This window comes from Oncorhynchus gorbuscha, linkage group LG13 (assembly GCF_021184085.1).
Source record: "Oncorhynchus gorbuscha isolate QuinsamMale2020 ecotype Even-year linkage group LG13, OgorEven_v1.0, whole genome shotgun sequence".
NCBI lineage: Eukaryota > Metazoa > Chordata > Actinopteri > Salmoniformes > Salmonidae > Oncorhynchus > Oncorhynchus gorbuscha.
In genome coordinates this window covers 97,721,621-97,744,220 of record NC_060185.1, presented here as the reverse complement: position 1 = coordinate 97,744,220, position 22,600 = coordinate 97,721,621, and the positions used below count along the sequence as shown (strand labels likewise).

Genomic DNA, 22,600 nt, shown 5'->3' with positions numbered 1-22,600 from the left:
ATATCCCCGTGAGCTAAATGAGACTCGTTCATATGCTGCAATACCCCGTTAGCTAAATGAGACCCGTTTATGTAGCCCACAATCCTGAATCAAAAGTTTGTTTTTATTTTCATTTAACTCAAACTAAGCTTCAATTGCAAATTACACTGAGTACACAACACATTAAGAACTGCTCTTCCCATGAGAGACCGACCAGGCGAAAGGTATGATCCCTTATTGACTTCACTTGTTAAATCCACTTCAAAATCAGTGTAGATGAAGTGGAGGAGACATGTAGATGAAGGGGAGGAGACATGTAGATGAAGTTGAGGAGACGGGTTAAAGAAGGATTTTTAAGCCTAAAGACAACTGAGACATGGAGTGTGTATATGTACCATTCAAGAGGGTGAATGGGAAAGACAACACATTTAAGTGCCTTTGAAGGGGGGTAGTAGGTGTCAAACGCACCGGTTCGTGTCAAGAACTGCAACGCTGCTGGGTTTTTCACACTCAACAGTTTACCGTGTGCATGAAGAACGGTAGTCCACCCAAAGGACATCGAGACAACTGTGGGAGGCATTGGAGGAGGGGGGGGGGGGGGGTACAAGGTGTTCCTAATGTCTGGTATACTCTGTGTATATCCAATAAGTGAATGCAGGTGTACCCAGTGTGAAAATAGCTAGCTAGTTGGTGGTGGTGGTGCGCGCTAATAGCGTTTCAACAACAACAAAACATTGTTGACGTCACTCGCTCTGAGACCTTGAAGTAGTTGTTCCGCGGCTTTTGTGGAGTGATGGGTAACGGTGCTTCGAGGGTCCCTGGTTCCTTCGAGAAAGTGTTGCCTTGCATACAGACAGAACACTGGAGTGATAACAACACTATTGAAACTAGCGTGGCTTGTTTTCAGGAACAGTATTCTGTTTATTTTTAAATACACTGGACAACAATACAAAACATGTAAAGTTGTTTGTCCCATGTTTCATAAATTGAAATAAAAGATCCCAGAAATGTTCCATATGAAATGTTGTTTACATCCCTGTTAGTGAGCATTTTATCCTTTGTCAAAATAATCCATCCACTTGACTGATAGGTGTTGCAGTTTTAATCAGCTTCTTGAAATGTATGATCATTATACAGGTGCACCTTGTGTTGGGGACAATAAAATACCACTGCAGATTTCATACAACACGATACCACAGATGTCTCCAATGTTGTTTTAGAGAATTTGGCAGTACATCGAACTGGCCTCAACTGCAGACCACGTGTAACCACGCCAGCCCAGAACCTCCACATTCAGCTTCTTCGCCTATGGGATTGTCAGAGGGGTGGGCAGAGGAGTATTTCTGTCTATAATAAAAACTCCTTCTGGATTGGCTGGGCCTGCCTCCCCAGTGAGTCTGCTTGGCTCCCCAGTGGGTGGGCCTATACCCTCCCAGGCCCACCCATGGCTGTGCCCCTGCCCAGTCATGTGAAATCCATAGATTAGACTCTAAATGTAGTTATTTCAATTGACTGATTTCCTTATATGAACTGTAACAAAGGAAAATCGTTGAAATTGTTGCATGTTGAGTTTGTATTTTTATTAAATTGTTGTAAAATATTTCGCCAACACTAAAATATGGAACGAGGGCAGATCAATAAATTGCTGGTATTCAAACATTGAAAGTGATATCCATAATATTATAGATCTACTAACATGGATAGGATGTTACTCCACCACCATACGTATTCTCTTGTAAACCGAAGGAAACTGTTAAACACAACTTTTGAACAAGACCATGTGTTGAAATATATATATAATATTAGTCTTGTGGATTGCGATAAGAAAGGGCTGCGAGATCAAGACAGGCCCGATCAAGACTAGACCCACTTCGAGGTCTAGACCGCTGTCGCCGCCGGGAAAGTTATCCCATCAAGAAAAACAGCCAAATATCTTACTTTCATGTAAAAGGAAAACAGCAACTTAAATATCACCATTTTTTCATTGTAACTTCATACAATCTAACGTCAGACAAGGGTATGTTTGTTATATAGACTTGGCTACAACAAACTACCATGGAGTCCATGTAGAATTCGATAGTTGCATTCATAACTTAAAAATACAGTTTTACACCATTAACCTACCTCCTTGTCATTATGATGATCGCCGGACATCGTGAGTCGGCCTACCGTAATCGAGGTCTGAAAGAAATCTGTGAATCAAACAAGTTAACCAGCCGAAAACTAAACTTCGGACTTCCTCGACTTGGACGTCAGGGGCAGTGTGGATCCCTTCTTAAGCAGTAATCCGTATTCATTCCCTGCATTCCTCTTTAGCAGCGTCCTACTGTAACGTCAGCAAGTCACATGGAGGGGAGGCGATCCCTGCCCTTCGTCTGTGCTCTCCTTATGAGAGGTGGTGCGCCGGAGACTCTGGCTGTCGCTTTTCCCCTCACATTCCCTAATTCCCATGTATTCTGAAATATCTAAAAGCGACTAAGAATAAGCAATCACTTGCCCCACATGACCCCAAAATGATCACTCGTCGGATTATGCAGAAAGGTTTCACTTTCGAAAATATAAAATAATTTATTGTAATTGTATTCTAATTATTTTATATTCTGATAGTATGCTCAATTCTATACTAACAAATATAAACGGTTTATACACACTACCCTAATTAGGCAATAAGGAGGAGTGCATTTCTAGGTTTCTCCAGCAGATGGAGATACATCCTAATAAACCAACAGTTGGAAGTTCAAGTTGAAAGTCAGCAATCATGAATCCTCACAGTCAGAAAGAAGCTTTTGCTTATAACGTTAGTCCTTATTCATTATTCTGTTAGCTGACCACCGTTCATGAAAAAGTTGGTTTAGTTGCCCTGAGTCAGATATATATCCATCATCATAAGCTCTTGTCTCTCAGCTCAATTAATTAATAGCCAGCAAGATAAACAAGCAATAATATAATATACACTTCATTTATTTGATTTATTGTGTGTGTGAAAGATGGCTGATTCAGATTTCGAGTTCGCATCTGACAACGGAGTGCTGCCTGTCGAGGTGGACCCAGCTGCAGCTTTCTTAGCTCAGCAAGAAAGCGAAATAGCGGTGATAGAGAATTACGACGGAGCTTTGGAGGGATCCGCTGAGTTCCTCGAACAACCGCCGACCGCTGATTCACCTGCTCCTGTACAATATGGTAAGTTGCTAACTATATGCTAAAGTTGCTAACTATATGGTAAGTTGCTAACTATATGCTAAAGTTGCTAACTATATGGTAAGTTGCTAACTATATGCTAAAGTTGCTAACTATATGCTAAAGTTGCTAACTATATGCTAAAGTTGCTAACTATATGGTAAGTTGCTAACTATATGCTAAAGTTGCTAACTGTATGCTTAAGTTGCTAACTGTATGCTTAAGTTGCTAACTATATGGTAAGTTGCTAACTATATGGTAAGTTGCTAACTATATGCTAAAGTTGCTAACTATATGGTGACTGTATGCTTAAGTTGCTAACTATATGCTAAGTTGCTAACTATATGCTAAAGTTGCTAACTATATGGTAAGTTGCTAACTATATGCTAAAGTTGCTAACTATATGGTAAGTTGCTAACTATATGCTAAAGTTGCTAACTATATGGTGACTGTATGCTTAAGTTGCTAACTATATGCTAAGTTGCTAACTATATGGTAAGTTGCTAACTATATGGTAAGTTGCTAACTATATGCTTAAGTTGCTAACTATATGGTAAGTTGCTAACTATATGGTAAGTTGCTAACTATATGCTAAAGTTGCTAACTATATGGTGACTGTATGCTTAAGTTGCTAACTATATGCTAAGTTGCTAACTATATGCTAAGTTGCTAACTATATGCTAAGTTGCTAACTATATGCTAAGTTGCTAACTATATGGTAACTGTATGCTTAAGTTGCTAACTGAGACAACAATTAACTTGTATTAGTACTATAGTTAGATAACCAGAAAACTAGTTAACTATATTAGCTTTCAGTTAGCTAATTTACAGCTGTCAATGTAAACAGTAACTTTACTTTAGTTGGAGCAGCACACTAACTTTTCACCCTGAGTCGAATGATGTCTATAGTTTTGTCACTTGTCTGGATGTGATTGTGTAATGTCTTGAAGCTATCCTCAGGTCAAATTAGGTTAGCCAATTGTGGTGGTGAGAAGCTATTTTACCTTACTGGCCAAACAGGTGTCAATGCACTACTGTGTCACTAGTTATCCACCAAAAGAAAGCAAAAATGCACTGTTCTTTTAAAAGTCGTTTGTTGTTTCATCTGTCAGATGCCGGATTTGCAGAGGCATCAGCGGCCACGGTAAACGGAAACATGTTTGTGCTGGTAAGAGAGGAACACTTGTAATGAGAATTAATGATGATGATGATGATTAATGATGATGTACTTGGACATGTTATTGCAGGTTCGTTTTGTAAGTGAGGCTGTGTCTGAATTTAAGTGATGCTCTACCTGTAGCAGATGACACACCTGAAACAGGTACTGCATTCTTTGTAAGTCCGTTGTTGTTCAAGGAAGAATGACAAGAGGAACTTTGTTGGGTAAGGTAAAGACCATGAAATAAATAAATAAATAAAAATATATATTTTTGAAAACTGCCTATGAGTCCAAATAATTTATTCTACTGTCAAAATTGACAACAGTGTAAATCAGTGTCATCCAAAACAGTGTTTTGTACCTGAGTATGTCACAACATAATGTCATTTTAAGGTTGGGTTTGTTTCAATCCTGCCCTGCAGCTGGCAGCACACAAGTAATCGTCACTGACTCCATCATAATGCCGTGGTAAATGTGGTTTGACTTTGGATATCCCAATGGGGGTAGTTAGGGATCATCTGTAAACTACACAATGTAGGCTACATGGGACTGACTGTATGTTCAAATTCCAATACTTAAAAAAAACAACTATACATTCATATACAGATATTGAAAGCATTTCATGACAAGTTAAAGGTGTGCAACATGACTATTGTGTAATTTATTGTTAAACAAACTTTGCCACATTTGCACACCAAGGCTGAAGCCTATTAGTGAAAAATAATTTGGCTAACTCTTCCCATCTGCAAACACATACACAAGACATCAAACCTCGAAATCAACTCATAGCCCGTTGGTATTTCTTAATGAGACAAATCTAAAATGAGGCCAAATCAGGAAGTTCAGCTGCCCTTTAAGGATTTATGCATGTACTCCTCAGTGTCCAGCTGTTACTATTGAATGACCTGGTTGTCCTCATGCCTTATTAGTGCTGAGCCATTTCATGCTTTTTGAGGTCGGTTAGATTATTTTAAAAATGATCACAGATTTCAGTTTCAATCTTCTTTTTGGGGGGGGGGGGCATTAAAAGCATTATGGAAGTTGAATGCTGTAACAACACAGATTTAAATAATTCATAAAAGCCCCATGATTGTAGTGACTTAATGCTTATCACTTATTTTCCATCATTTATTCAATGATTTTGTTTCATTCCAAGTCATCATCTCTATAGAGCTAAATAAGTCAATAGGTAAATAAGTCCTAGGCCTATTTATTTAACTGCTGAATACCAACTATCAATCACTTAAATCGTGTATTTTCAGGCTTGCGAAGCAATAGCTTTCTATCCCCCCCCCTCTCTTCGTCTGCGCCGCACAGACCGGACAAGTTTAAGCGGGCACGCAGTGGATTATGGTCATTGTAGTTCATTACCAAGTTTTCTGCACTGAACTGTGTTGAATATTGGTCTGTTGGAAACTACAAATCCATACTACAATTGCACAGTTCAGGCTTGATCTGATGTATCTCTATAGAAACTGCACATCAAGCTCACAGATAATAATGGTATTGACACCATGCCTTATGTATGGTGTATGTCTAGCCTGCAGGCACCGCAAGCTAGGATACATCAGTTCATAATGGGCTAGTCTATGCCTGGTCTTATGGCTGCGTTTACACGGGCAGCCCAATTCTGATTTATTTTTCCACTAATTGGTCTTTTGACCAATCAGATCTTTTGCCTTTGTAAACGCAGCCTATGACTGGTGGTTCTTATGTCTCATGCCTGGTCCTGGTTCGTCTCCCCCCCCCCCCACCCCAGGAGTCCAACGGTCCATCGGACAGCTATGCGGCCATGGCCCAGGTGGACTCTCTGAGAGCAGAGCCTGAGTGCCTGCGTAAGTGGAGGGAGGAGCAGAAGGCACGGCTGGAGCAACTAGGTAAGTAAACAACAGAGGCTAAGGTATGGGACTCTGTTCCATAGAGCTCTGGTCAAAAGTAGTGCACTATGTAGGGAAAAGGGTGCCAGTTTGGACACACCAGCTACTTCAGACTTACATACTACTACCACCGCTGCGATACATGCAGTATCTACCACTGACTTCTCAGTCAGTATTTTGTCCAGTCAATGTACACACTGACGAAGTTTGACACCTAAATGTCTAGTTTTTTTTTACCCTGCCTGCTAAAAAGCTAAATAAAAGACCTACAAATATTAGGTTGAATAGTCTTGTCTATTTCTGTGTGTGAACCACCCTTCATTCGGGTTCCACTCAGTGTCTTGTCCTGTATGGTGGAGTTGGGCCTGTTCTTGCTGTATTGAATCTCCTGAGAAAAGAGCACCATCTTCTGTAGCTCTTACAAATGCATTTCGGACTAAAACGTTTCATCCGGGGTAGTATTCATTCGTGCACACCGTAGCAAAACGTTTTTTTGCAACGACAAAATGAAAACAAGCCATTTTTTTATTGGACAAATTCAGGTCGTCCTGGCCATTTCCGCCTGTTTGCTTCCGTTCCGTTCCTACTGAATACTACCCTGGTATTGTGCACGTTCTGTATTGATCATATCATCCTCATCGTTCCCTGTGTGAACCCCTGAAGACTCTGCATCCAAGGCGGCGGAGGCTGAGTGGAAAGAGAAGTCCAAGAAAGAGCTGGAGGACTGGCATGTGCACCAGATTGAACAGATGGAGAAGAGCAAGGCCAACAACAGGTTAGTTCCTACCTAACTCGATTTACTTCCTACATGGTTCCCTCAAATAACATAACAGGAAATACAAGTATAACAATATACTAAATATATATTAGGCTAAATGTGCATCTAATAAATCTGAATGAATAGTTCGCTGTCAGAATCTAAGAGCAACAATGTTTCCTTCGTGACATCAGATCAGGAAATGGGTGAGTTTAGGCTTATAGACTTCCAAATAGACTGTCACAGAAAGCTGACTTTATTCATGTACCTAAAAACAATATATATATATATATGTAATAATGTGGACAGGATTTCCTGGTAAATATCCTAAACAGAGTGGAAACTTGGAACTGTGATAGCTGCGCTGACCTCTGACCTCTCCAATGTTTTGTTGGCCTCCTTTTTGTAACAGATATGACTGATATGGTTCATTATATAGGGTGTGTCACCAAGCTGAAAATGTTGTAATAGATCTGAACTGGCATAAACTAAGGAAAGTGGATGGATTTCTCAAGAAACCTTGTTTCTTTGAGCTAATGAAATAACTAAATGACACGTGACTTCTCATTTGCGTTTTGTATTGATTTATCAAAGTTGATTTAACTATGAACTAATGTTTAACTATTTTAATGCCCTGTGTTATCCTACACTTACAGTGCATTCGGGACATATTCAGACCTCTAGACTTTTTCCACGTGCTGTTAGGTTACAGCCTTATTCTAATATGGATTAAGTCGTTGTTTTTCCATCATCAATCTACACACGCTACCCCATAATGACATCACAATACCCCATAATGACATCACAATACCCCATAATGACATCACAATACCCCATAATGACATCACAATACCCCATAATGACATCACAATATTAATGCCTTCCCAGAAGAGTGGAGGCTGTTATTATAGCAGAGGGGGAACCAACTCTATATTAATGCCTTCTCAGAAGAGTGGAGGCTGTTATTATAGCAGAGGTGGAACCATCTCTATATTAATGCCTTCCCAGAAGAGTGGAGGCTGTTATTATAGCAGAGGGGGAACCAACTCTATATTAATGCCTTCCCAGAAGAGTGGAGGCTGTTATTGCAGCAAAAGGTGGGACCAACTCTATATTAATGCCTTCCCAGAAGAGTGGAGGCTGTTATAGCAGCAAAGGGGGAACCAACTCCATATTAATGCCTTCCCAGAAGAGTGGAGGCTGTTATAGCAGCAAAGGGGGGACCAACTCCATATTAATGCCTTCCCAGAAGAGTGGAGGCTGTTATAGCAGCAAAAGGTGGGACCAACTCCATATTAATACCCGTGATTTTGGAATGAGCTGTTCGACAAACAGGTGTCCACATACTTTTAGTCATGTATGTGCATTCAAATTGCCATCGATTTAAATGCAATTGTGTTTGTTGTCCGTAGCTTGTACCTGCCCATACCATAACCCCACCGCCACCATGGGGCACTCTATTCACAATTCACGAGCACGTTTCCCTGAGACGGTTTCTGACAGTTTGTGCAGAAATGATTGTTGTTCAAACCCACAGTTTCATCAGCTGTCCAGGTGGCTGGTCTCAGACAACACCGCAGGTGAAGGAGCCAGATGTGGAAGTCCTGGGCTGGCGTGTTTACAGGTGGTCTGCAGTTGTGAGGCCGGTTGGACATACTGCCAAATTCTCTAAAACAAAAAAAAAGCTTATGGTAGAGAGAAATTAACATTAAATTATTTGGCAACAGCTCTGGTGGACATTACTGCAGTCAGCACACTCCCTCAACTAGAGACATCTGTGACATTGTGTTGTGACAACTGCAGTAGTATTTTGTCCCCAACACAAGGTGCACCTGTGTAATGATCATGTTGTTTCATCAGCTTCTTCATATGACACACCTGTCAGGTGGATGGGTTATCTTGGGAAAGGAGAAATGCTCACTAACAGGGATGTAAACTAATTTTGTGCATATGGAACAGTTCTGAGATGTTTTATTTCAGCTCATGAAACATGGAACCAACACTTCTATAAAATCCTTCTTCTGTAATTAATATTAGCTGATTGAGCTAATCATGTAAATGAATTAACTAGAAAGTCGGGGCACCACAAAATAATATTTATAGAGCTGTTATCTTCCGAATAAACTCTTAAAGACCTAGTAATATTTTACATCAATAGCAGTCAATATTAACCGTCACCTCATTTCAGTCTCATCTGAAAGTTGTTCATTCTTGGTTATCTTCACGAACCCTGGCAAACAAGTTGAATCAGCAATACAAAATTGGGTTTAATTATTTATTTACTAAATACCTAAATAATCACACAGAATTACATATACACAGAATGAATCATAATTGATTACAAATTGTCATAAAGGAAAACGTCACGAGCGGGCGGAACAGATATGACCGCTTGTTACACAAAGAAAAAGGGGGCTGGGTTTTAGTGAAAGAGCGGGAAGACTGAGGAACAAAGGGAGAAGCACTGTCTCTCGTAAATACAGTATCTAATGCAATTCTAAATTACCGCCCCCCCAAAAAAGGAAAATATAATAAATATTTACACCGAGCTGCGCTTCAATAGGTTGGTGGTAGATGGAAGGCCGTGTTGCCCAACTGAGTCCTTTGTCCTCTGAAGAGTGTCTCTGGTGGTGAATGGGATACGTTGTCGTGTCGTCATTGTGTGGTAGACGGGATACTCTGTCCATCCTTTCCTAGCCCACGTTTACAGCGGCCCTGCTAACTCAACGGCTAGGAGGTATCACTTCTGTAGCGAATAAGAGTTCAAAGATCATACCATTCGCAACCAAAGCTCACCCACTGAGGTTGACTTCGTTCTGTAGTTATCTGAATCCTTCTGAAAACGGATTGTCATCCTAATGTACCCGGAACCGGAGGTTACATTTTCGTCAAGGGCTTTTATATAGTGGAGGGAGAAGAGTGTGTTTCATACTTTATAGCCCATGTATCTTAACAGGGGCGGGCCACTGATTGAGCAGAGCCCTAACCTTATGAACACCCAAATCTTATTTGGAAGCTAAAATTACATTTAATCTTTTCACCGATAATTTTATATTTAAACATTTGAATTGCACAACAATTCCAAAGTGAATCTGATAACTAGAATGTGTAGACTTTCCCAGATTACAGTTTAGGTCGTCCTGTCATCAGTCATAATGTCTCAGATGACAACCGAACTGACATCATATTCATTAAAACCTGTTGTGACTAGGGGGCAGTATTTTCATTTTTGGAAAAAATAACGTTCCCATAGTAAACAGGATATTTTGTCAGGACAAGATGCTAGAATGTGCATATAATTGACAGCTTAGGATAGAAAACACTCGATAAAGTTTCTAAAACTGTAAAAATATTGTCTGTGAGTATAACAGAACTGATATTGCAGGCGAAAGCCGGAGAAAAATCCAATCCGGAAGTGACTCATCTTTTGAAAGCTCTGCGTTCCAATGCGTCCCTATTGAGCAGTGAATGGGCTATCAACCAGGTTACTTTGTCTCTGTATTCCCCAAGGTGTCTACAGCAATGTGACGTAGTTTTACGCATTTATGTTGAAGAATACCCGTAAGCGGCTACATTGCACAAGTGGTCACCTGATGCTCTCGGAGTGATTCTCGTGTAAAATACAGAGGTAGCCATTATTCCAATCGGTCCTACTGAAAAACCAATTGTCCCGGTGGATATATTATCGAATAGATATTTGAAAAACACCTTGAGGATTAATTATAAACAATGTTTGCCAAGTTTCTGTCGATATTATCGATATTATGTTGCCAGGTGCACCGACACATTGGTGCTGCTGGCTTCCGGGTTGGATGCGCGCTGTGTTAAGAAGCAGTGCGGCTTGGTTGGGTTGTGTATCGGAGGACGCATTACTTTCTACCTTCGTCTCTCCCGAGCTCATACGGGAGTTGTAGCGACGAGACAAGATAGTAGCTACTAAAACAATTGGATACCACGAAATTGGGGAGGGGAAAAAAATACACATGTTATGTCAAAGGAGATTCTCCATTGAGCATTGAAATGAATTAGTCCAGGCTTAATCTGTGTCCGGGGAAACTGTTCCTCAAACACCTCGTCCATATCTCCTTCCCCTTCCTTCCCTCCTCCAGGGCATCTGAAGAGGCCTTCCTGTCTGAGGCTGACGGCGACAGCCCAGGGACGGAGTGGGAGAGAGTGGCCCGTCTCTGTGACTTCAACCCCAAGACCAACAGGACGGCCAAGGACGTGTCCCGGATGCGCTCGGTCCTCATAGCCCTCAAACAGACACCTCTGGTGCGCTAGTACAGCCAATGGAACGGCGGAGTGGTGACGAAGGTTTCCCTTCTTTTAAAACTGCTGGAGTTATGAACCCTGTTTGCATCTAGGCAGAATGTGTACTAGCCTCTAATCGTATAGGTCTTCTTCTGATGTAGGGTTCTTTTATGTTCAGACCCTCCAATGTCTCTGCTACGTGTTTCTACTACGCGTCCCTCCTGTTTCTATTACGCGTTGTCCCTCATGTTTCTCCTATGCGTCCCTCCTGTTTCTCCTGTGTCTCTGCTACGTGTCCCTCCTGTTTCTCCTGTGTCTCTGCTATGTGTCCCTCCTGTTTCTCCTGTGTCTCTGCTACGTGTCCCTCCTGTTTCTCCTGTGTCTCTGCTATGTGTCCCTCCTGTTTCTCCTGTGTCTCTGCTACGTGTCCCTCCTGTTTCTCCTGTGTCTCTGCTACGTGTCCCTCCTGTTTCTCCTGTGTCTCTGCTACGTGTCCCTCCTGTTTCTCCTGTTTCTCCTGTGTCTCTGCTACGTGTCCCTCCTGTTTCTCCTGTGTCTCTGCTACGTGTCCCTCCTGTTTCTCCTGTGTCTCTGCTATGTGTCCCTCCTGTTTCTCCTGTGTCTCTGCTACGTGTCCCTCCTGTTTCTCCTGTGTCTCTGCTACGTGTCCCTCCTGTTTCTCCTGTTTCTCCTGTCTCTGCTACGTGTCCCTCCTGTTTCTCCTGTTTCTCCTGTGTCTCTGCTACGTGTCCCTCCTGTTTCTCCTGTTTCTCCTGTGTCTCTGCTACGTGTCCCTCCTGTTTCTCCTGTTTCTCCTGTGTCTCTGCTACGTGTCCCTCCTGTTTCTCCTGTTTCTCCTATGTCTCTGCTACGTGTCCCTCCTGTTTCTCCTGTGTCTCTGCTCCCTCCTGTTTCTCCTGTGTCTCTGCTACGTGTCCCTCCTGTTTCTCCTGTGTCTCTGCTACGTGCCCCTCCTGTTTCTCCTATGTCTCTGCTATGTGTCCCTCCTGTTTCTCCTGTTTCTCCTGTGTCTCTGCTACGTGTCCCTCCTGTTTCTCCTGTGTCTCTGCTACGTGTCCCTCCTGTTTCTCCTGTTTCTCCTGTTTCTCCTATGTCTCTGCCCTCCTGTGTCCCTCCTGTTTCTCCTGTTTCTCCTGTGTCTCTGCTACGTGTCCCTCCTGTTTCTCCTGTTTCTCCTGTGTCTCTGCTAAGTGTCCCTCCTGTTTCTATTACGCGTTGTCCCTCATGTTTCTCCTATGCGTCCCTCCTGTTTCTCCTGTGTCTCTGCTACGTGTCCCTCCTGTTTCTCCTGTGTCTCTGCTACGTGTCCCTCCTGTTTCTCCTGTTTCTCCTGTGTCTCTGCTACGTGTCCCTCCTGTTTCTCCTGTGTCTCTGCTACGTGTCCCTCCTGTTTCTCCTGTTTCTCCTGTGTCTCTGCTACGTGTCCCTCCTGTTTCTCCTGTTTCTCTGCTGTGTCCCTCCTGTTTCTCCTGTTTCTCCTGTGTCTCTGCTACGTGTCCCTCCTGTTTCTCCTGTGTCTCTGCTATGTGTCCCTCCTGTTCCTCCTGTTTCTCCTGTGTCTCTGCTACGTGTCCCTCCTGTTTCTCCTGTTTCTCCTGTGTCTCTGCTACGTGTCCCTCCTGTTTCTCCTGTTTCTCTGCTGTGTCCCTCCTGTTTCCCTCCTGTTTCTCTGCTACGTGTCCCTCCTGTTTCTCCTGTGTCTCTGCTATGTGTCCTCCTGTTTCTCCTGTGTCTCTGCTACGTGTCCCTCCTGTTTCTCCTGTGTCTCTGCTACGTGTCCCTCCTGTTTCTCCTGTGTCTCTGCTACGTGTCCCTCCTGTTTCTCCTGTTTCTCCTGTGTCTCTGCTACGTGTCCCTCCTGTTTCTCCTGTTTCTCCTGTGTCTCTGCTACGTGTCCCTCCTGTTTCTCCTGTTTCTCCTGTGTCTCTGCTACGTGTCCCTCCTGTTTCTATTACGCGTTGTCCCTCATGTTTCTCCTATGCGTCCCTCCTGTTTCTCCTGTGTCTCTGCTACGTGTCCCTCCTGTTTCTCCTGTGTCTCTGCTATGTGTCCCTCCTGTTTCTCCTGTTTCTCCTATGTCTCTGCTACGTGTCCCTCCTGTTTCTCCTGTGTCTCTGCTACGTGTCCCTCCTGTTTCTCCTATGTCTCTGCTATGTGTCCCTCCTGTTTCTCCTGTTTCTCCTATGTCTCTGCTACGTGTCCCTCCTGTTTCTCCTGTTTCTCCTATGTCTCTGCTACGTGTCCCTCCTGTTTCTCCTGTTTCTCCTATGTCTCTGCTACGTGTCCCTCCTGTTTCTCCTGTTTCTCCTGTGTCTCTGCTACGTGTCCCTCCTGTTTCTCCTGTGTCTCTGCTACGTGTCCCTCCTGTTTCTCCTGTGTCTCTGCTATGTGTCCCTCCTGTTTCTCCTGTTTCTCCTGTGTCTCTGCTACGTGTCCCTCCTGTTTCTCCTGTGTCTCTGCTGTGTCCCTCCTGTTTCTCCTGTGTCCCTCCTGTTTCCCTCCTGTTTCTCCTGTGTCTCTGCTACGTGTCCCTCCTGTTTCTCCTGTGTCTCTGCTACGTGTCCCTCCTGTTTCTCCTGTGTCTCTGCTACGTGTCCCTCCTGTTTCTCCTGTGTCTCTGCTACGTGTCCCTCCTGTTTCTCCTGTGTCTCTGCTACGTGTCCCTCCTGTTTCTCCTGTTTCTCCTGTGTCTCTGCTACGTGTCCCTCCTGTTTCTCCTGTTTCTCCTGTGTCTCTGCTACGTGTCCCTCCTGTTTCTCCTGTGTCTCTGCTACGTGTCCCTCCTGTTTCTCCTGTGTCTCTGCTACGTGTCCCTCCTGTTTCTCCTGTGTCTCTGCTACGTGTCCCTCCTGTTTCTCCCCTGTGTCTCTGCTACGTGTCCCTCCTGTTTCTCCTGTGTCTCTGCTACGTGTCCCTCCTGTTTCTCCTGTGTCTCTGCTACGTGTCCCTCCTGTTTCTCCTGTTTCTCCTGTGTCTCTGCTACGTGTCCCTCCTGTTTCTCCTGTGTCTCTGCTACGTGTCCCTCCTGTTTCTCCTGTGTCTCTGCTACGTGTCCCTCCTGTTTCTCCTGTGTCTCTGCTACGTGTCCCTCCTGTTTCTCCTGTGTCTCTGCTACGTGTCCCTCCTGTTTCTCCTATGTCTCTGCTACGTGTCCCTCCTGTTTCTCCTGTTTCTCCTGTGTCTCTGCTACGTGTCCCTCCTGTTTCTCCTGTGTCTCTCTGTCCCTCCTGTTTCTCCTGTGTCTCTGCTACGTGTCCCTCCTGTTTCTCCTGTGTCTCTGCTACGTGTCCCTCCTGTTTCTCCTATGTCTCTGCTACGTGTCCCTACGTGGAACGGTCCGACTGCTCTCTGTCCTGTTAACGTGGAACGTGTCCCTCCCTGTTAACGTCGTCCCGTGTCTCTGTCCTTTTAACGTGGAACGTCCCTCCTGTTTCTCCTGTCCGTGCCCTCTGTCCTTTTAACGTGTCGTTCTCCTGTTTCTCCTTTTAACTTCCCTCAACAATGCTTCTATTTGACCACTGCATTACTCACGTTAAGAAAAATATTGTTACTGTCTTGTCCTTATTAAACTCCTTCCTGCTCCTAAACTACGGAGGATATTGGGTCCCTCCTGTTTCTCTGTGTCTCTCTGTCTGTCCCTCCTGTTTCTCTGTCTCTCTCTGTCCCTCCTGTTTCTCCTCTGTCTCTGCTCGTGTCCCTCTCTCTTTCTCTCTTTCTCTTTCTCTCTCTCTGCATCTCTCTCTCTGCATCTCTCTCTCTGTCTCTCTCTCTCTCAATAAGTGTTTTGTAATTTTATAAAATACCAGATTAGTTTAATCTCCACTGTAATTTGTATTTTATTTCATGTGTAAAGGTCTAACATGTCCTGTTCAGGAACTACATTAGGAGTAGACTACATTAGGAGTAGACTACATTAGGAGTAGACTACACGAGGAGTAGACTACACGAGGAGTAGACTACACGAGGAGTAGACTACACGAGGAGTAGACTGCACGAGGAGTAGACTACATTAGGAGTAGACTACATTAGGAGTAGACTACACGAGGAGTAGACTACACGAGGAGTAGACTACACGAGGAGTAGACTACACGAGGAGTAGAACGTACATTAGGAGTAGACTCTGTCCTTTTAGACTCAACAATGACTTCTTATTTGACCACTACATTGACTGACGTTAGTAGACTAAAAGTATTGTTACTGGAGTAGACTACTTATTAAGACTCCTTCCTGCACGAAACTACGGAGGACTATTGGGTCATTGTAAACCACCTATGCCTGTTTGTTTTTCAAAATTAAGAATGGATTAATTGATTGACCTATTCATTCACAGTTGAATGATATTCCTAACTGATTATTTAACGGTAGCTAGTAGTAGTAACTGTTTATTTAACGGTAGCTAGTAGTAGTAACTGATTATTTAACGGTAGCTAGTAGTAACTGATTATTTAACGGTAGCTAGTAGTAGTAACTGATTATTTAACGGTAGCTAGTAGTAGTAACTGATTATTTAACGGTAGCTAGTAGTAACTGATTATTTAACGGTAGCTAGTAGTAGTAACTGATTATTTAACGGTAGCTAGTAGTAACTGTTTATTTAACTAGCTAGTAGTAACTGATTATTTAACGGTGTTTAGTAGTAATGATTATTTAACGGTAGCTAGTAGTAACTGTTTATTTAACGGTAGCTAGTAGTAACTGATTATTTAACGGTAGCTAGTAGTAACTGTTATTTAACGGTTGTAGTAACTGATTATTTAACGGTAGCTAGTAGTAGTAACTGATTATTTAACGGTAGCTAGTAGTAACTGATTATTTAACGGTAGCTAGTAGTAGTAACATTAGGAGTAGACTGATTATTTAACTACACGTAGCTAGTAGTAGTAACTGATTATTTAACGGTAGAGTAGTAACTGTTTATTTAACGGTAGCTAGTAGTAACTGATACTAGAGTTATTTATTTACGGTAGCTAGTAGTAAACTGATTATTTAACGGTAGCTAGTAGTAACTGATTATTTAACGGTAGCTAGTAGTAGTAACTGATTATTTAACGGTAGCTAGTAGTAGTAACTGATTATTTAACGGTAGCTAGTAGTAGTAACTGAGTTTATTTAACGGTAGCTAGTAGTACTGATTATTTAACGGTAGCTAGTAGTAGTAACTGATTATTTACTGGTAGCTAGTAGTAGTGATTATTTAACGGTAGCTAGTAGTAGTAACTGATTATTTAACGGTAGCTAGTAGTAACTGATTATTTAACGAGGTAGTAGTAACTGATTATTTAACGGTAGCTAGTAGTAGTAACTGATTATTTAACGGTAGCTAGTAGTAGTAACTGATTATTTAACGGTAGCTGAGGTAGCTAGTAGTAGTAACTGATTATTTAACGGTAGCTAGTAGTAACTGGGAGCTTATTTAACGGTAGCTAGTAGTAGTAACTGATTATTTAACGGTAGCTAGTAGTAGTAACTGATTATTTAACGGTTTAGTAGTAACTGCTAGCTAGTAGTAACTGATTATTTAACGGTAGCTAGTAGTAGTACTGATTATTTAACGGTAGCTAGTAGTAACTGATTATTTAACGGTAACTAGTAGTAACTGATTATTTAACGTAGCTATGTAGTAACTGTTTATTTAAAAGCTAGTAGTAGAATGATTATTTAACGGTAGCTAGTAGTAGAACTGTTTATTTAACGGTAGCTTGAATGATTATTTAACGGTAGCTAACTGATTATTTAACGGTAGCTAGTAGTAGTAACTGTTTATTTAACGGTAGCTAGTAGTAGTAACTGATTATTTAACGGTAGCTAGTAGTAACTGATTATTTAACGGTAGCTAGTAGTAGTAACTGATTATTTAACGGTAGCTAGTAGTAGTAACTGATTATTTAACGGTAGCTAGTAGTAACTGATTATTTAACGGTAGCTAGTAGTAGTAACTGATTATTTAACGGTAGCTAGTAGTAACTGTTTATTTAACGGTAGCTAGTAGTAACTGATTATTTAACGGTAGCTGATTATTTAACGGTAGTAGTAGATTATTTAACGGTAGTAGTAACTAGTAGTAGTAGTAACTGATTATTTAACGGTAGCTAGTAGTAGTAACTGTTTATTTAACGGTAGCTAGTAGTAACTGATTATTTAACGGTAGCTAGTAGTAACTGATTATTTAACAGTAGCTAGTAGTAACTGTTTATTTAACGGTAGCTAACTGTTTATTTAACTAGTAGTAACTGATTATTTACGGTAGCTAGTAGTAGTAACTGATTTATTTAGTAGTAACTGATTATTTAACGTAGCTAGTAGTAACTGATTATTTAACGGTAGCTAGTAGTAACTGATTATTTAACGGTAGCTAGTAGTAGTAGTAACTGATTATTTAACGGTAGCTAGTAGTAAGTAACTGATTATTTAACTAGTAGTAACTGTTTATTTAACGGTAGCTAGTAGTAGTAACTGTTTATTTAACGGTAGCTAGTAGTAACTGATTATTTAACGGTAGCTAGTAGTAACTGATTAACTGCTAGTAGTAACTGTTATTTAACGGTAGCTAGTAGTAGTAGTAACTGATTATTTAACGGTAGCTAGTAGTAACTGATTATTTAACGGTAGCTAGTAGTAGTAACTGGTTATTTAACGGTAGCTAGTAGTAACTGTTTATTTAACGGTAGCTAGTAGTAACTGATTATTTAATGGTAGCTAGTAGTAGTAACTGTTTATTTAACGGTAGCTAGTAGTAACTGATTATTTAACGGTAGCTAGTAGTAGTAACTGATTATTTAACGGTAGCTAGTAGTAACTGATTATTTAACGGTAGCTAGTAGTAGTAACTGTTTATTTAACGGTAGCTAGTAGTAACTGATTATTTAACGGTAGCTAGTAGTAGTAACTGATTATTTAACGGTAGCTAGTAGTAGTAACTGATTATTTAACGGTAGCTAGTAGTAACTGTTTATTTAACGGTAGCTAGTAGTAACTGTTTATTTAACGGTAGCTAGTAGTAGTAACTGTTTATTTAATGGTAGCTAGTAGTAGTAACTGATTATTTAACGGTAGCTAGTAGTAACTGTTTATTTAACGGTAGCTAGTAGTAGTAACTGATTATTTAACGGTAGCTAGTAGTAACTGTTTATTTAACGGTAGCTAGTAGTAACTGTTTATTTAACGGTAGCTAGTAGTAACTGATTATTTAACGGTAGCTAGTAGTAGTAACTGTTTATTTAACGGTAGCTAGTAGTAACTGTTTATTTAACGGTAGCTAGTAGTAACTGTTTATTTAACGGTAGCTAGTAGTAACTGATTATTTAACGGTAGCTAGTAGTAGTAACTGATTATTTAACGGTAGCTAGTAGTAGTAACTGTTTATTTAACGGTAGCTAGTAGTAACTGATTATTTAACGGTAGCTAGTAGTAGTAACTGATTATTTAACGGTAGCTAGTAGTAGTAACTGATTATTTAACGGTAGCTAGTAGTAGTAACTGATTATTTAACGGTAGCTAGTAGTAACTGTTTATTTAACGGTTGCTAGTAGTAACTGATTATTTAACGGTAGCTAGTAGTAGTAACTGTTTATTTAACGGTAGCTAGTAGTAGTAACTGATTATTTAACGGTAGCTAGTAGTAGTAACTGATTATTTAACGGTAGCTAGTAGTAGTAACTGATTATTTAACGGTAGCTAGTAGTAACTGATTATTTAACGGTAGCTAGTAGTAGTAACTGGTTATTTAACGGTAGCTAGTAGTAGTAACTGTTTATTTAACGGTAGCTAGTAGTAACTGTTTATTTAACGGTAGCTAGTAGTAGTAACTGATTATTTAACGGTAGCTAGTAGTAACTGATTATTTAACGGTAGCTAGTAGTAACTGATTATTTAACGGTAGCTAGTAGTAGTAACTGATTATTTAACGGTAGCTAGTAGTAGTAACTGATTATTTAACGGTAGCTAGTAGTAACTGATTATTTAACGGTAGCTAGTAGTAGTAACTGATTATTTAACGGTAGCTAGTAGTAACTGATTATTTAATGGTAGCTAGTAGTAGTAACTGATTATTTAACGGTAGCTAGTAGTAACTGATTATTTAACGGTAGCTAGTAGTAACTGATTATTTAACGGTAGCTAGTAGTAACTGATTATTTAACGGTAGCTAGTAGTAACTGATTATTTAACGGTAGCTAGTAGTAGTAACTGATTATTTAACGGTAGCTAGTAGTAACTGATTATTTAACGGTAGCTAGTAGTAATAACTGATTATTTAACGGTAGCTAGTAGTAACTGATTATTTAACGGTAGCTAGTAGTAACTGTTTATTTAACGGTAGCTAGTAGTAACTGATTATTTAACGGTAGCTAGTAGTAACTGATTATTTAACGGTAGCTAGTAGTAGTAACTGTTTATTTAACGGTAGCTAGTAGTAACTGATTATTTAACGGTAGCTAGTAGTAACTGTTTATGTAACGGTAGCTAGTAGTAACTGTTTATTTAACGGAAGCTAGTAGTAGTAACTGATTATTTAACGGTAGCTAGTAGTAACTGTTTATTTAACGGTAGCTAGTAGTAGTAACTGTTTATTTAACGGTAGCTAGTAGTAGTAACTGATTATTTAACGGTAGCTAGTAGTAGTAACTGTTTATTTAACGGTAGCTAGTAGTAACTGTTTATTTAACGGTAGCTAGTAGTAGTAACTGATTATTTAACGGTAGCTAGTAGTAACTGATTATTTAACGGTAGCTAGTAGTAACTGATTATTTAACGGTAGCTAGTAGTAACTGTTTATTTAACGGTTAGGCTACCCTGCCCCCTCTACACTCTAACCACTAGGCTACCCTGCCCCCTCTACACGCTAACCACTAGGCTACCCTGCCCCCTCTACACTCTAACCACTAGGCTACCCTGCCCCCCTCTACACTCTAACCACTACGCTACCCTGCCGCCTCTACACTCTAACCACTAGGCTACCCTGCCACCTCTACACTCTAACCACTAGGCTACCCTGCCACCTCTACACTCTAACCACTAGGCTACCCTGCCCCCTCTACGCTCTAACCACTAGGCTACCCTGCCCCCTCTACGCTCTAACCACTAGGCTACCCTGCCCCCTCTACACTCTAACCACTAGGCTACCCTGCCCCCTCTACACTCTAACCACTAGGCTACCCTGCCCCCTCTACACTCTAACCACTAGGCTACCCTGCCCCCTCTACACTCTAACCACTAGGCTACCCTGCCCCCTCTACACTCTAACCACTAGGCTACGTGCCGCCTCTACACTCTAACCACTAGGCTACCCTGCCCCCTCTACACTCTAACCACTAGACTACCAGCCTCCTCTACACTCTAACCACTAGGCTACCTGCCTCCTCTACACTCTAACCACTAGGCTACCCTGCCCCCTCTACACTCTAACCACTTGGCTACCTGCCGCCTCTACATTCTAACCACTAGGCTACCCTGCCCCCTCTACACTCTAACCACTAGGCTACCCTGCCCCCTCTACACTCTAACCACTAGGCTACCCTGCCCCCTCTACACTCTAACCACTAGGCTACCCTGCCCCCTCTACACTCTAACCACTAGGCTACCCTGCCGCCTCTACACTCTAACCACTAGGCTACCTGCCACCTCTACACTCTAACCACTAGGCTACGTGCCGCCTCTACACTCTAACCACTATGAGCTTGTTTCCTTGTTGAACTTTGAACTCTTCCTTACTCCTGTTAGGGTTTGTGCTTCTGGCCAGATTAATTTCCTTCCCAAGCTAGACTACTTACAGCCAGCTAGACTACTTAAATCCTTCTATAACAGGGGGCTTGGATATGTCGAGCATTGGTTGTTGGGTCGTTGTCGCTGACTGTTCAGAGACAAACGGGGTAGTTTGGCATGACAGCAGCTGCCATGCCTGTAGAGTGTGTGTTCACGAAGCTACGGTTGACAGCTACAGAGGAAGGGAATGAATGGTTTGGAACAAAGACGTTGAAAATATGAGAGATGACCTAATGAGAGTGCTTCCGTAAATATCACATGCTATTCCCAATCTGGCCCTCAAAGCATCACTGTCACCTAATAATCCTCAATTTGACAATTGGCTCATTCATTCATCCCTCTCCTCTCCCCTGTAACTATTCTCCAGGTCGTTGCTGCAAATGAGAACGTGTTCTCAGTCAATTTACCTGGTAAAATAACGGATGAATAAATAAATAAAATATTACGCAAAGACTTCCGTTACTAGGGGCCACCTTTGACCAAGTGTTGCAACGTGCTGGAAACTTGAAAGCATAGTCAAATATACTGAACAAAAATATAAACGCAACAATTTCAAAGATTTTACTGAGTTACAGTGCATATAAGGAAATCAGTCAATTGAAAGAAATGAATGAGGCCCTAATCTATGGATTTCACATTAGTGTGCTGGGGTGCAGCCAAGGGTGGGCCTGGGTGGGCACTGGGAGAGCCAGGCCCAGCCAATCAGAATGAGTTTTTCCCCACAAAAGGGCTTTATTACAGACAGAAATACTTCTCAGCACCCGTCCTCAGATAATCCCGCAGGTGAAGAATGTGGAGGTTCTGGGCTGGCGTGGTTAGAGGTGTTCTGCGGTTGTGAGACTGGTTGGACGGACTGCCAAATTCTCAAAACAATGTTGGAGGCAGCTTATTGTAGAGAAATTAACATAACATTTTCTGGCAACAGCTCTGGTGGAAGTTCCTGCAGTCAGCATGTCAGTTCCCTCAAGACGTGAGACGTCTGTGTCACAGACAAGGATGGGTGCTGAGAAGTATTTCTGTCTGTAATAAAGCCCTTTTGTGGGGAAAAACTCATTCTGATTGGCTGGGCCTGGCTCTCCCAGTGCCCACCCAGGCCCACCCTTGTCACACAACACGTGTTGTGTGACAAAACTGCACATTTTAGAGTGGCCTTTTATTGTCCCGAGCACAAGGTGCACCTGTGTAATTATCATGCTGTTTAATCAGTTTATTGATATGCCACACCTGTCAAGTGGATGGATTATCTTGACAAATGCTCACTAACAAGGATGTAAACAATTTGATGGAAATATGCATTTTGTGAGTATTGGAACATTTCTGATATCTTTTATTTCAGCTCATGAAACATGGGACCGACACTTTACATGTTTCGTTCATATTTTTGTTCAGTGTATACGGTGCCTTGCGAAAGTATTCGGCCCCCTTGAAATTTGCGACCTTTTGCCACATTTCAGGCTTCAAACATAAAGATATAAAACTGTATTTTTTTGTGAAGAATCAACAACAAGTGGGACACAATCATGAAGTGGAACGACATTTATTGGATATTTCAAACTTTTTTAACATATCAAAAACTGAAAAATTGGGCGTGCAAAATAATTCAGCCCCTTTACTTTCAGT

General features: G+C 41.6%; 2 protein-coding genes across 3 annotated transcripts in view; one reads left to right on the top strand and one right to left on the bottom strand.

The window, feature by feature from the left end:
- Positions 1-2,357, bottom strand: part of LOC123993767 (PDZ and LIM domain protein 7-like) — a 74,207-nt gene extending 71,850 nt beyond the window's left edge. The window contains exon 1 of one of the 2 annotated variants that reach the window (XM_046296245.1): positions 2,104-2,357. In XM_046296245.1, coding sequence (XP_046152201.1) covers positions 2,104-2,133 — 30 coding nt within the window. In that variant the 5' untranslated portion in view covers positions 2,134-2,357. The remainder of the gene's footprint in view (positions 1-2,103) is intronic. The other variant, XM_046296247.1, reaches the window with a different exon arrangement.
- A 427-nt stretch (positions 2,358-2,784) lies between these two features.
- Positions 2,785-11,574, top strand: cltb (clathrin, light chain B). The gene is made up of 5 exons (XM_046296248.1): positions 2,785-3,159; positions 4,269-4,324; positions 6,075-6,192; positions 6,856-6,967; positions 11,059-11,574. The coding sequence occupies exons 1-5, from the start codon at positions 2,967-2,969 to the stop codon at positions 11,228-11,230; spliced, it is 651 nt and encodes a 216-aa protein (XP_046152204.1). The 5' UTR covers positions 2,785-2,966; the 3' UTR covers positions 11,231-11,574.
- Positions 11,575-22,600: the final 11,026 nt, after the last annotated feature.